The sequence below is a fragment of the Diabrotica virgifera genome, chromosome 1 (genome assembly GCF_917563875.1).
Source record: "Diabrotica virgifera virgifera chromosome 1, PGI_DIABVI_V3a".
NCBI classification, from domain to species: Eukaryota; Metazoa; Arthropoda; class Insecta; order Coleoptera; family Chrysomelidae; genus Diabrotica; species Diabrotica virgifera.
The window spans coordinates 105138888-105152222 of NC_065443.1; the positions used below are offsets into that span (position 1 = coordinate 105138888).

The following is a 13335-nucleotide window of genomic DNA, read 5'->3' on the forward strand; positions in this document are numbered from 1 at the left end:
AATTAAAAATAACAGCTTATTAATAAATTAATGACAAAAATCTCTTCAGGATCATGTAGGGGGGGGGGGGGCTTTAAACTTTGATTTAGTCACTTTTTGACTTTCATAATAATAATTTTTTTCTACAACCGTGTTAAAAATTCAATTTTTAGCACTCCATACGAGTGTTAAAAATGCTACTTTAAGGCACTAGTGCTTTAAAATTTTTTTAAGGCACTGCAGTTCGTATTGACCGTATAGGCAATTTTGATGTAATGTCAAAAAAATATAAAAATGGAATGTCAGTCAATTCAAGTAAAAGTTTTTGTAGATATTGTCCTGTAATTACGTTTGTAGAAAAAATATTGTATGATATGCGTGTTAAAAAGTACATTTTTAAGGCACTCATGTGAATTGCAGAACTCGCTATCGCTCATTCTGCAAACTTTCACATGCGTGCCTTAAACGTATACTTTTAACACTTACCTATTAAACGAGTTATTAAGTCTTAAAAATGGTCATTTTCGCGTTTTTCAAATTTTAAATTGCTTATAACTCGAAAACCGTCAACTCTAGAGAAAAATTACAGGAGACCTTTTTTGTCCAGAATGGTCTAAAAAATCCAAAAAAATTTATCCGGAGCAAGAATAATAACTTTTGCAATTTGATTAAAAAAAATTGTTAAAAAAATTTGGACTACTTTTCGCGTGGGCGACTTCTTGAACCTTATTCTGGGGTGTATTACAAACATGATTATGCAAAAAAATCTTATGGGAATATTTTTTCCAACGAACCCGCCGTTTTCGCCTTGTCTAGAACGAAATGTATAGAAATCAGGCACATTTCAGAGTTAAAATTATTGAACTTGCTTAGAACTATCCGATTTATTTCTATTTTTGTATCTATAAGTAGTGGAGACGTTTAAATTTCACAATAAAAATTTGTTGAACTATATTTGTTAAAGCTCTTAATTTTATTTGGTAATTCTAATAAACCGGATAATAAGACTTTCTTGGAATAAACCGAAATTCTTGGTCTTAGTTTATAGCATCTTCTACAGCTTCAACTAGAACTGCAGCATACGTAGTACATATTAGCTTAAAACCATAAATACATAATCGTGTTGCCTCTGTATTGGATTTACTCCAATTTTATTTCGATAATGATTTTGGTGATTTGTTGAACATTTCTGTTATTCTGGTAGTTGCTTTTAGTTTTAATAAACCACGCAAAATAAGTGTATCGAAAAACACTGATATGGTAATAAAATTATTTTTTAAATTAGTTATTGGGGGAGTATTAAATATAAGTTTAGCGCTATAGTCGTCAGTGGAGTGTTTCAGTTTTCCAGTTATCTAATTTTTTTTAGGAAGCAAGATATAAAACAGCAATAAAAAATGTCGAGGGGTATGTATTTAGTACTTTTAAATAAGAAATTTAAATAAGATAATCCTTTAATTTCCTCGTCCTCTGTCGTACATATAGATCTTCTCCATCTACCTTCAAGAATTTCTATTTTGCTCAATATATTGCTTATTATGACAATTAAATAGTACATTTTGGCATTTAAAAAGTATATCTATTCTTTGGTATTTTACTTTATTTTCTTTTATTTTTTTCAGATAAACAACTTATTACCCCACTAAAAGAAGCAAGGCGATTTATGATTGACTGTTTCAAAGCAGTGGGAGCTAATCAAACTCATGCTGAAATAGTTGCAGATAATTTGCTGGAAGCTGATTATAGGGGACACTATACCCATGGAATGAATAGATTAGGTAAATATGTTTGGTATGTAATATACTACTAAATACGGGTTTATACTTATAAACTTGAGCCCTTTGAGATGTGAGCTTACAGACGACTACTAAGAATAAGCTGGGTCGACAGAGTTAGAAATGAGGAGGTGTTTACTTGTAGATAGCTGAACCAAGAAACACAACTGGTCAATATAATAAAGAGATGCAAGCTGGAATACTTCGATCACATTATGATTCCTTCGAAAAAGGTAAATTTCCAGAGTGCCTAAAACAGCCATTATTATTCCTCTTCATATGGGTGGTAAAAAATCTCATGCCTGCAACTATAGACCTATTGCCTTACTACCGGTACTCTCCAAAATTATTGAGAGACTCATTAAAACTCCATTTATGTCCTTTATCGTTGATAACAACATTTTATCTCAAAATCAGTTCGGCTTTTTAACTAATAAATGTACCACTGATGCCATGTTTTCTGTACTACATGAGGTTTACCAAGCACTAAACAATAATCTTTATACTGCCACTGTTTTTTGTGACTATACCAAAGCTTTTGATTGTGTAAATCACGACATATTGATTAAAAAACTAAATTTCTATGGAATTAGAGGTATTTCTTTGAATTGGTTCCAATCCTACTTGAATAATAAGAAACAACTAGTTATAGCAAATAATACCTACTCTAGTCTCAAAAACATTGTATGTGGAGTACCGCAAGATTCAGTATTGGGTCTTCTTCTGTTCCTTATCTTTATAAATGACATCACTAATTTAAAAATCGATGGGAAAATTTTTCTTTTTGCTGATGATACCAGTATCACTTGGAGCAACGCAACTATTGCATCTCTTCATGAAACTATAACTTCGAGTCTACTGACGATAAAGACCTGCTCTGACTCTAATTTACTCTCTTTTAATATAGATAAAACAGTAGCATTATCCTATAAAGGAGCTCTTCAACCTTTGCCTCTTAATAACAGCCAGATCAGTACCGTTGATTCTGTAAAATTTCTTGGTATTTTTTTAGACAGAAACTTAAAAATGGTCCCTTCATATCGATTCGTTAAGTAAGAAACTCGCCTCAGCTTGCTATGCAATAATATCTGTCTCAAGGGAACTCAATTTAGCATCTTCTAAAATACCATATTTTTCGTTGTTCGAGTCTCATCTTCGATATAGTCTTCCTTTTTGGGGTTCTAGTACAGCTGCTCAATTTGATGTTATTTTTAAATTGCAAAAAAGAGCAATAAAATATCTGTTTGGCCTCAGAAGATCTACACATTGCAGAAGTTACTTCAGAAATCACGGAATTTTAACACTTCCATCTTTATATATTCTAGAAACGGTTTGTTTAATTCGTAAACACCTTCATGTCTTTCCAGCAAAGTTCAATCATATTTACTCTACCAGAAATTCAATCTTTGATATTTATTTACTTATCCCATCCACTGAGTTTATAAAGAAATCTATATTATATTCCGCAAAAAACTTTACAACCATCTCCCTTTACAACTTAAATCTGCAACCTCTTTCCCAAAGTTCCGTAAAATGACAAAAGCATATCTATCTAAAAGACCATATTATTCAGTAGAAAAATTTCTTAATGAATAACTAAGAAAATTGGGTTTCATACACAGTAGCTTAAACTGTCAATTCCTAATGTTGTATTTTATATGTTGAAGTATGTTCAATTTGCAATTTATATAAATTTTGCAATTAATTGCTTTGTCTTTGGTTTTATATAATATTTGCTGTATATTGACGATTTATCTAATTTTAATAAATTGTAGTGAATTCGTGAAAAAGTTAATGAGCTGTAAACACGTTGTGTCTCGGCTCCTGATATTTTGCCTAATACCAGTGAAACTACTTGTTTTTAATTATAGTTAAAGTGATCAAACTAATTTTAAACTGTAAGTTTTATACCACATATATTATTTAATCGTATATTTGCGTGTTTAAACCAGTTTTGTTAGTTTATATTCCTATATACTACAGCAGTTATTGTAAATAGACACAGGTTTATGGATTATAAACAATTTACCAGTTTGTTTTTTGCGGGAAACGAAAGTAATTAGTTTCGGTAGTACCGTTAATAAATTACTAATATGTCATCAGACGTTACTATACAGAATGTCCCAGCGAATAAATCTTATTCTCCCGCAGCTTCACAGCAAAATTTCTTTCCAGGAAAAGAAAAGGCAATACTTTTTAGCGCTATTAATAATACACCACTGCAAGATTACCTTATTTCTTTAGGTAATTTAATAAATCCCAAAAATATCTTATTCTCGTCTCGCCTATCCAATAACCGAATATGCATGTATTTAAGTAGCAAGCAAGCTGTTGAGGATTTTGACAAACTATGGTTCTATAGAGGTAAATGGGGAAATGGTCAGGGCCAGAAGGCTCATAACGCCTGCAGAAAGAATAGTGCTATCAAATGTTTGTCCAAGTATCCCACACGAAGTAATCATCCAAGAATTAAAACATCTCGGCCTAAATTTAGTTTCTCCAGTCACTTTCTTAAATATCAGTGCCTCTCTTCCAGAATATAGCCATATAAAAAGTTTTAGAAGGCAAGTGTTTATTAGTCCGCATAACACGACGACCCGGATTCAATTCTTCTAAATTATGATAATACTAGTTATAGAATATTCATTTCGCAGGATAGTATGTCATGCTACATCTGTAAACAAATTGGTCACATTGCTAATAATTGTTCAAGCAATAAAAATTCTTCTTCTCAGACTTCAGAATCCTTAGTCCCCCCTACTGTTCAATCTTCTGACTCTCCTACCAATGCTGGAAATCAAGTAGACCAAACTTCTAATAATAATCAAAATAAAAATATCGAAATATCTCCACAAGTATCCACACCAAACACCTCTAACTCTACATCAGTGGAAATTATACAGCCCGTTTCTGAAGCAATCCAAGATTTAAAAACTAACGAAAATACTCCACTGGAATCTTCTGCTACAGCCAAAAATATAGAGATAATTTCACAGACTTCACTAGCGATCACGAAAGAATTACCCTGTCCCTCCACCAAACGAACCATAGAGGACACATTATCTCCACCTGTTGAAAATATTGTTGATAACCAAACATTTCTTCTTCCTGCTCAGCCTCATAAAACCAAAACTCAAAAGAACAAAAAACCTAAACGCTTTTTACCTATCCCAGAATCGCTTGAATCATTTCTAAGTAAACAATCAACACCGTCCATTTTAAGCTATGACCAATTAATGATGCTTATTGAAAATATCCAAGACAGCCAATCTCCTATCGAAATTGTTAAGGAATTCACATCTGATTTCCTTGGGCTCGTAAATCTGCTTACCGTTTCTTATCAATATATTCCAGACAGAGCTACAAAACATCGCTTTACAAGGCTAAAAACCCTATTGCTACGTTTCCTCGGTCAAGACGCTACTACTGAGAGTGAACTCTCTTCAACTGAAACATAACATTCAACTCAATTTTGCAGTGGAATATTGATGGACTTTTCCATCGCTTACCAATGCTCAATATCATTCAATCAGAACACTGTCCCGAAATTATATGTCTACAGGAAACTAATCTTGTACCTTCTAACCCATATTCGCCAAAACATTTTACATGCTTTCGTGAAGACCGGACTAACACAACTCGCGCAAGTGGGGGAGTTGCAATTTTAGTACACAAATCCATAGAACATAAACCTCTTCCACTTACAACTAATCTGGAAGCAATAGCAGTTGAGATTACAGAACCTGGTAGGAAAATGTATATATGTAATATTTATTTACCCCCAAATAAACATATTAACTATGAAGAAAACACTGCCTGGGATAACTATCAGGTGCATCGAGTAGCTTGGTAGTCATCACAGCCGGTCCCAAGCCCGGATAAAAGTGGAGGGTTAATAGGCGAGGTTAGCAACCTATCTATCGTAAAATGAAGCAATGCTCAAAGAACCAACGGGATGCCTCGGAACAGGACGGATACACAGATGACGAAAACGGCGAGAATCAGGACAAAGAATAGGAAAAATATACCCAGAACTGCAACATGGAATAATAAAATCATTGAATAACACAGACCAGGAGTTAGAAAAGGAACTGAGAGAAAATAAGATAGAGATATGCGCGATCCAGGAAACAAAAAAGAAAGGAAAAGGACAGATGTGGCTTGGGGAATACTTCTTGATCTATAGTGGTGTACCAAAAAATATGAGAGCCAAAGAAGGCGTGGCCTTAATGATACACAAAAAATGGGCAGATAACATATATAAATGTCAATATATATCAGAAAGAATCGTAGTTACTAAGATCAAATTAGAGAAGCAAAAAATAAATATCATAGGAGTTTATAGCCCAGAAAACTGCAAACCTGAAGTCGACAGAGTCCACTTTTATAACGAGCTTCAACAAACAGTCGACGAAATACCAGCCAATGAGATAATATACTTTTTAGGAGACATGAACGCAAGAGTCGGTAACATAATTATACCAGGAATAAAGCAACGATTCAATGAAGACAACAAAAAGGAAAATGGGGAACTACTTATTAACTTTTGCTCTCAGAACGAATTTCGAATAAACAATACGTTCTTCAGACACAAAGATTAACAAAAATATACATTCCAAAATACAAGAGGACACAGATCCGTTATTGATTATATATTGACAAACAGAAACATCCACCACTCTCAAGTACTAGACATACGATGTTTAAGTGCAGCTAATATTGGAAGCGATCACAACCTAGTACTTGGAAAAATCAGAATAGAGCTACAAAGAAGCAGGAAAGAAGACCCTGTTGAATGTGAGATAAGACTAAAGGTAGAACAGCTACGAGACTTGTTAACACGAGATCTATACCAGAGAAGATTGCAAAAAGTACTGAATGAAAACTATATTACACCGGATGAAGACATAGAAGAAAGTTGGAGGAAGATCAGAGATAATATCAAAATGGCAGCAACGGAAGCACTTGGAGAACGTAAGATAAGTAAACATATACGAAAGAAAAGGAGAACTCCATGGTTCTGTGAAGAAATAAAAATAAAATGCCAAGAAAAAAAGAAAATCTACCTAGAATACAAGTCCAAAAGAACGAGACAAACATATGAAGAATATAAAAGAGTACGAAATGAATTAAACTCAATAGTAAGAAGGAAGAAAACAGAACATTGGGAAGCATTTTCAAAAGAGATGAAGCACGACTTTTATGGGATGCAAAGGGAAATGTGGAAAATGATAAGAGGTCAAAGAGCAGAGATGAAGGAATTGATAGAGGTAAAACATACTGATACAAATACATGGACAACTTACCTAAAAAACCTTTATCAAACAGCTAATCACAAAGAACTGGAAACACCACGATTAGAATCGGATGAGAAAACAGAAATTAAAGAGGAAGATATAAAGAACGCCTTAAAAAAGATGAAAAATCGAAAAGCTCCTGGGAAAGATGGAATAGCTAATGAACTTTTAAAGTACGGAGGAGATAGACTTCACAAAGAACTGAATATCCTTATAAGTAAAATAATAAATACAGGAAGAATTCCAGAAGAATGGAGAACCACTCAAATGATAGCGTTATTTAAGAAAGGTGATAGGGCAGACCCCAGTAACTATAGAGGGATAAATTTACTGAGCACTATACTGAAACTCACAACAAAAATACTTATGGAGAAAATAATGGCGTGCATAAATATATCGGATGAACAACAAGGATTTAGAAGTGGAAGATCATGTAACGATGCAGTTTTTGTGATAAGGCAAATAGCGGAGAAATCATTAGAATATAACAAACCAGCCTTTTTCTGTTTCATAGACCTAGAGAAAGCGTTTGATAGAATCCAATTAAAAGATGTGATACACCTTCTATATGAGAAAAATTTACCACTGGATATCATAAAACTGATAGAAAACATATATGTAAGAAATAAAATAGAGATGAAAGTCAATGGAATAATAACAGAACCCATAGAAACAAACACAGAAATCCGGCAAGGAGATTCACTAAGCCCTCTACTGTTTAACATAATATTGGATGCAATAATAAAACAAGTGAAGAAAAAAAGAGGGTACAAAATGGGCAATAGAGAGATAAAAATACTCTGTTACGCTGATGACACCGTGTTAGTAGCAGAGTGCGAAGACGACCTACAAAGATTATTGCACGAGTTCAACGTTAACGCAAAAGAAATGAATATGAAAATATCAGTCCAAAAAACAAAAAGCTTAGTAATTGCCAAAGAACCAATAAGATGCAAATTGGAGTTAGACAATCAAATTATACAACAAGTAATAACTTTCAAATATCTGGGAATTAATCTATCAGCCGACAACAATATCGAAGAAAAGGTAAAAGACCAAATAATTAAAGCCAGTAGAACGGCCGGGTGCCTAAACGACACAATTTGGAAAAACAAACACCTAAGATTGGAAACAAAGGCCCGAATATATAAGTCAGTTATTAGGCCAGTTATGACTTACACGGCCGAAACAAGACCAGATACAAGCAAAACACGAAGACATCTGGAAACCAACGAAATGAAGATCTTAAGAAGGATTGCTGGAAAAGGACTACAGGATAGGGTAAGAAGTGAGGAAATCAGACGCATATGTGGAGTAGACAATATAAATACCTGGGTAAAGAACAGAAAAGAAGAGTGGAATGAGCACATAAGCAGGATGTCTGAATCAAGGATAGTAAGAATAGCCAGGGACAAGTCACCGTTAGGCAGGAGAAGTATAGGACGCCCAAGGAAAAGATGGAATGACAACTTAGGGGCAGAATGAAAGGCACCGTTGAAGAAAAACAGGCAGTACTGCCTATATAAAAGAAGAAGAAGAAGAAGAAGAAGAAGAAGAAGAAGAAGAACTATGAAGAACTTCAAGAAATTGTAGACCAAATACCAACACCACGAATTATTCTCGGAGATCTTAATGGGCACAACACAATATGGGGCTCTAAGGATACAACTTCAAGGGGCACAATGATACAAAATATCATAACTGACTACAATTTAAATTATTTGAATGATGGTAGTCCCACAAGATTTAATTTATCGACAGGAGAATCATCGGCTATTGATCTCTCTTTATGCGATCCACATTTAGCTATTAATCTAGACTGGGAAGTTTTGTCATACACATATGGAAGTGACCATTTTCCAATACTTATTAAAAACTTAAACCATATACAGAAATCCCAGCAATTTACCCCAAAATGGAGAACGAATAAGGCAGATTGGAATGCTTTTTCCCAATATATTGACACTAATATAAGTAATATTCAAATAACAAACGACATTAATGAAACCATCAGGCTATTCAACAATTTAGTTTTAAAAAGTGCTGAACTATTCATTGGCAAAACAAAACAAATAACCAAGAAAATACCAGTACCATGGTGGTCTACATAGTGCGAAAAAGCTATAAGAGATAGTAAATCTGCCTTAAATATATATAGAAAACATAAAACACTTCAAAATAAAGTCAACTTTAAAAAGTTAAAAGCACAGGCGCAACTTACTATCACTCAAGCAAAAAGAAACTCATGGCAACAATTTGTGTCAACAATTAATAATACAACAAGTTCCAAGGAAGTTTGGCAAAAAATTAGAAAAATTTGTGGCACTACACAGGGAAACGCCATTAAATATCTAAAACATCAAGATCAAATAATATCAACCGATGAAGACATTGCAAACCATTTGGCAGAATACTACCAAAATCTCTCTAGTGATCAAAAGTACAAGGCGCAATTTCTTGCCTCAAGAGATACATGTGACGCATATCTTAATCTTAGTGATTCTGCTCCCGACCTAACTATAAATAATAAACTGACCCTTTCAGAGTTAAATATGGCGCTTTCCAGTCTTAAAGACTCAAGTTCTGGACCAGACGATATTTTACCTATATTTCTAAAACACCTTCCTGAGGCAGGGAAAATTCATTTACTAGAGATATTCAACCTCATCTGGGAAAAGCGATGTTTTCCTACAATCTGGTCTAAAGCTTATATTTTCCCTCTCCTAAAAGACAAGAAACCCCGCTCTGAAGTGGAATCGTATAGACCAATATCCATTACCTGCTCTATGAGCAAACTTATGGAGAAAATAATTAACTGTAGATTGATGTGGATATTAGAAAAGGATAACTTGCTACTTAGTGAGCAAAATGGATTTAGACACAATCGTTCAGCTATTGACAACATTCTGGAACTAGAAAGCGAGATACTAGAATCATTTGCAACTAACCGAAAATGTATGGCCATTTTTTTTTACTTAAAAAATGCTTTTAATACTGCATGGAAAAACAATATACTACGTAGATTACACGAATAGAACATACGAGGAAACTGTCTGTGGTTTATACGTAATTTTTTAAATAACAGGTCCTTCCAAGTTAAAGTTTCAAATTCCTATTCACAAATCCATCACTCAGATAACGGAGTCCCTCAAGGATCTCTCATCAGTCCCACACTTTTTCTAGTAGCAATCAACGACATTCTTAAAAACTTAGAAAAGCCTTTAAAAGCAAGACTCTATGCGGATGACTTGGTAATTTTTGTAAAAGGAAAATATATTAGAACCATGACAAGAAATTTACAATCCTTTTTAAATAAATTAGATACTTGGTCTTTGAACACTGGCTTCGAATTTTCTACTTCCAAAACCAAAGGCATCATTTTCTCAAAAACAGACGCAAATATCAACACAAATATTACTTTGTATAAAAAATCAATAGCTTTCTGTTCTCATTTAAAATTTTTAGGAATGTATTTGGATAACAGACTGTCATGGAAGCAACATATAAAAGAGTTAAATTTAACTTGCCATACACGACTGAATCTTTTAAAAACATTGTCAAATAAGAAGTGGGGTTCCGACAAAGACACAATGTTATTAGTATACAAATCTTTAATCCGATCTAAACTGGACTATGGCTGCATTGCGTATACATCAGCAAGAAAAACTCTTCTAAAATCTCTAGATGTAATTCATAATAACGGTCTGAGAATAGTATTGCGAGCATTGAGGAGTACACCTATAGAGTATATATGCAGAATTGGGCGAACCATCTCTTTATCGCAGACGAATGCAACTAACCCTTTCACATTCATCCTCGGTATGCTGTACTCCAGATAAACTTTTGTACAGTAACACCTTCACTAATAAATATTGCAATCTGTTTAACGCCAAACCAAATTTGAGAAAACCATATTACGAAAGAGTTAGAACATATTTGCGTGAACTTAATTTTGACTTTCCGAGTATTTTTGACTCCAACCTAGTCAATGATCCTCCCCCTTGGTCCATCAATATTCCATTATGTAATATTAGCCTAAGCTGCTATAATAAAGCAGAAACACCTTCCTTACTTATTAAAGCACATCTTTCAAATATATTGGAACCCTACCAAAACTTCTGTCATATATTTACAGACGCTTCAAAAAACAACGAAGGAGTTGGTGCGGCTTTCGTTACCAATTCAAATAAGCACTTATTTCGACTTTCCCCGCATTGCAGTATATATACAGCCGAATTATTCGCTCTCTACAGAGCACTTAAGTTTTCTAACACCAATAACATAACTAGAGTAGTGATTCTTTCTGATTCGCTTAGTGCGATAACATCGGTACAAAAGATATATCCAAATCATCCAATTGAACAAATGATCAAGTTGGAGCTTCACTTATCCCAACAAAATGGCAGAATAGTCAACTTCATTTGGATTCCTTCCCACGTGGACATTAGTGGAAATGAAGATGCCGACTCAAGTGCGCGTAGTGCAGTGACTAGTGCGGTTTCAGAAACGATATTAAAATGTGCGCCTAATGACTTGAAAGTGTTGTTAAAACAATATGTGTTAAATGACTGGCTCGATGAATGGCAAAATTCAAATTCAAAACTCAGGCAAATTAAAGACACAGTAAAAAAAGTCAAAACAGTTTATAAAAGTTGTTATGAGCAAGCAGTTTTCAACCGCCTACGACTAGGCCATACCAGGCTTACTCACTCATATTTGTTCTCAAGATCTGAGCCACCCATTTGTGTGTGTGTGTGTTCACAAAGAGGGGATGGCATTAGATAAACTTTTTGCCACAGATATTTGAAAGTTGAAGATTGAAGATGTCATATCATAATTATAGATGCCACCCATTTGTGAATCGTGTAACACACAATTAACTGTCAAACATATTCTCACTGAATGCCAAAAATATACACAAGAACGCATTGATTTTAATATCGTGTCAAATATGCCAGTTCTATGTGACAATAATAAAGAACCAAAAAATTTAATTGACTTTTTAAAAACAATTGGTGTATTCAATAAAATCTAACAAGTTTTTGTAGATAATGCATGTAACATTACCTTTGTACTATACTTATATTGTACCACATTTTTGTTTAACCTATGTATTGTTCCGTCGCTAATAACCATTAGGTGGATGCGACTTCTTCTTAATAAAAAAAAAAAAAAAAATTGTAGTTGTTATTTGTTATTTGTTGTTGATATTATTTTTCTTTTGACTGTATGTAAGCTTTGTCCATAAAATTGTAAAAATTTTCAGTGACAATAAAGCATATTTCTTCTATTCTAGACACCCTGAAAATTATGAACTTTTGCGTCTGACAATTCAAGGAACGATTCAAGGTAAACGTGGTCCTGGTAGAAGAAGAACATCATCTTCTTCTTCTTCTTCTGCTTCTTCTTAGCCTTCTATCGTCCACGTTTGGACATATGCCTCTCCCAACTCTTTCCATCGGTCTCTATCCTGAGCAACATATTTCCAATTTGTTCCGGCTACTCTTTTAATATCATCAGAAGAAGAACATCATGACTGAAAAATCTAATTCAATGGTATAGGGGAGTGCAATTAGAATGAAAAGATACAATGTTTCGGAAAAAATCAAACAAGGTTATATTTTTCTAAAACTTTTTTTGTTAGTTTATAAATATGTTAAAGTAAAAAGTTCTACTCACAAATTTCGCCGCTAATTGTTTATTAATTGTTTAAACAATAACAATTGTTTTTTATAAATAATGTTAAGAATATGGGTGAAATCAACATTTTATTTTGATAAAAAATGTTTTTATTTTAGTTTTCATTATGCTGAACCCGAATCTGACATTACAATTTGCAAATTCAAAATGGCGGATTTTTTCCTAAAAATCCTTAAAAAGTAGTTGTAAAATCCGAATTGTTTTTATAAAACGTGTTTATTTACATATATGTGGATATTTTTGAGAGGTTGCTGAACCTGAATCAAATTTTGATAATTTAAATTATAAAATGGCAGATCCAAAATGGCGGATAACTTAAAAAATAGTTGTAAAATAATAATTTCTTTACAAAATGTATTTATTTCTACATATGTATATTTATTTTTGAGAGCTTTGATAAACCTAACTTAAATGTTAACATTATAAACTATAAAATGGCGGATCCAAAATGCGGATTTTCTAAAAAGAACATAAAAAAGAACATTTTTCTAAAACATTTATTGTCTTTATTTTTAACAGGTTGTTGAATCTGAATTAAAGATTAAAAATTTAAATTTCAAAATGGCGGATCCAAAATGGCGGAT

General features: G+C 33.3%; 1 protein-coding gene across 1 annotated transcript in view; it reads left to right on the top strand.

Annotated features, from left to right (window-relative positions):
• Positions 1–1232: 1232 nt before the first annotated feature.
• LOC114325442 (uncharacterized oxidoreductase YjmC) overlaps positions 1233–13335 on the top strand; it is a 50735-nt gene continuing 38632 nt past the window's right edge. Inside the window, exons 1-2 of the mRNA XM_050642791.1 lie at positions 1233–1386; positions 1602–1757. Of these exons, the coding sequence (XP_050498748.1) occupies positions 1377–1386; positions 1602–1757 (166 nt within the window). The 5' untranslated portion in view covers positions 1233–1376. The remainder of the gene's footprint in view (positions 1387–1601; positions 1758–13335) is intronic.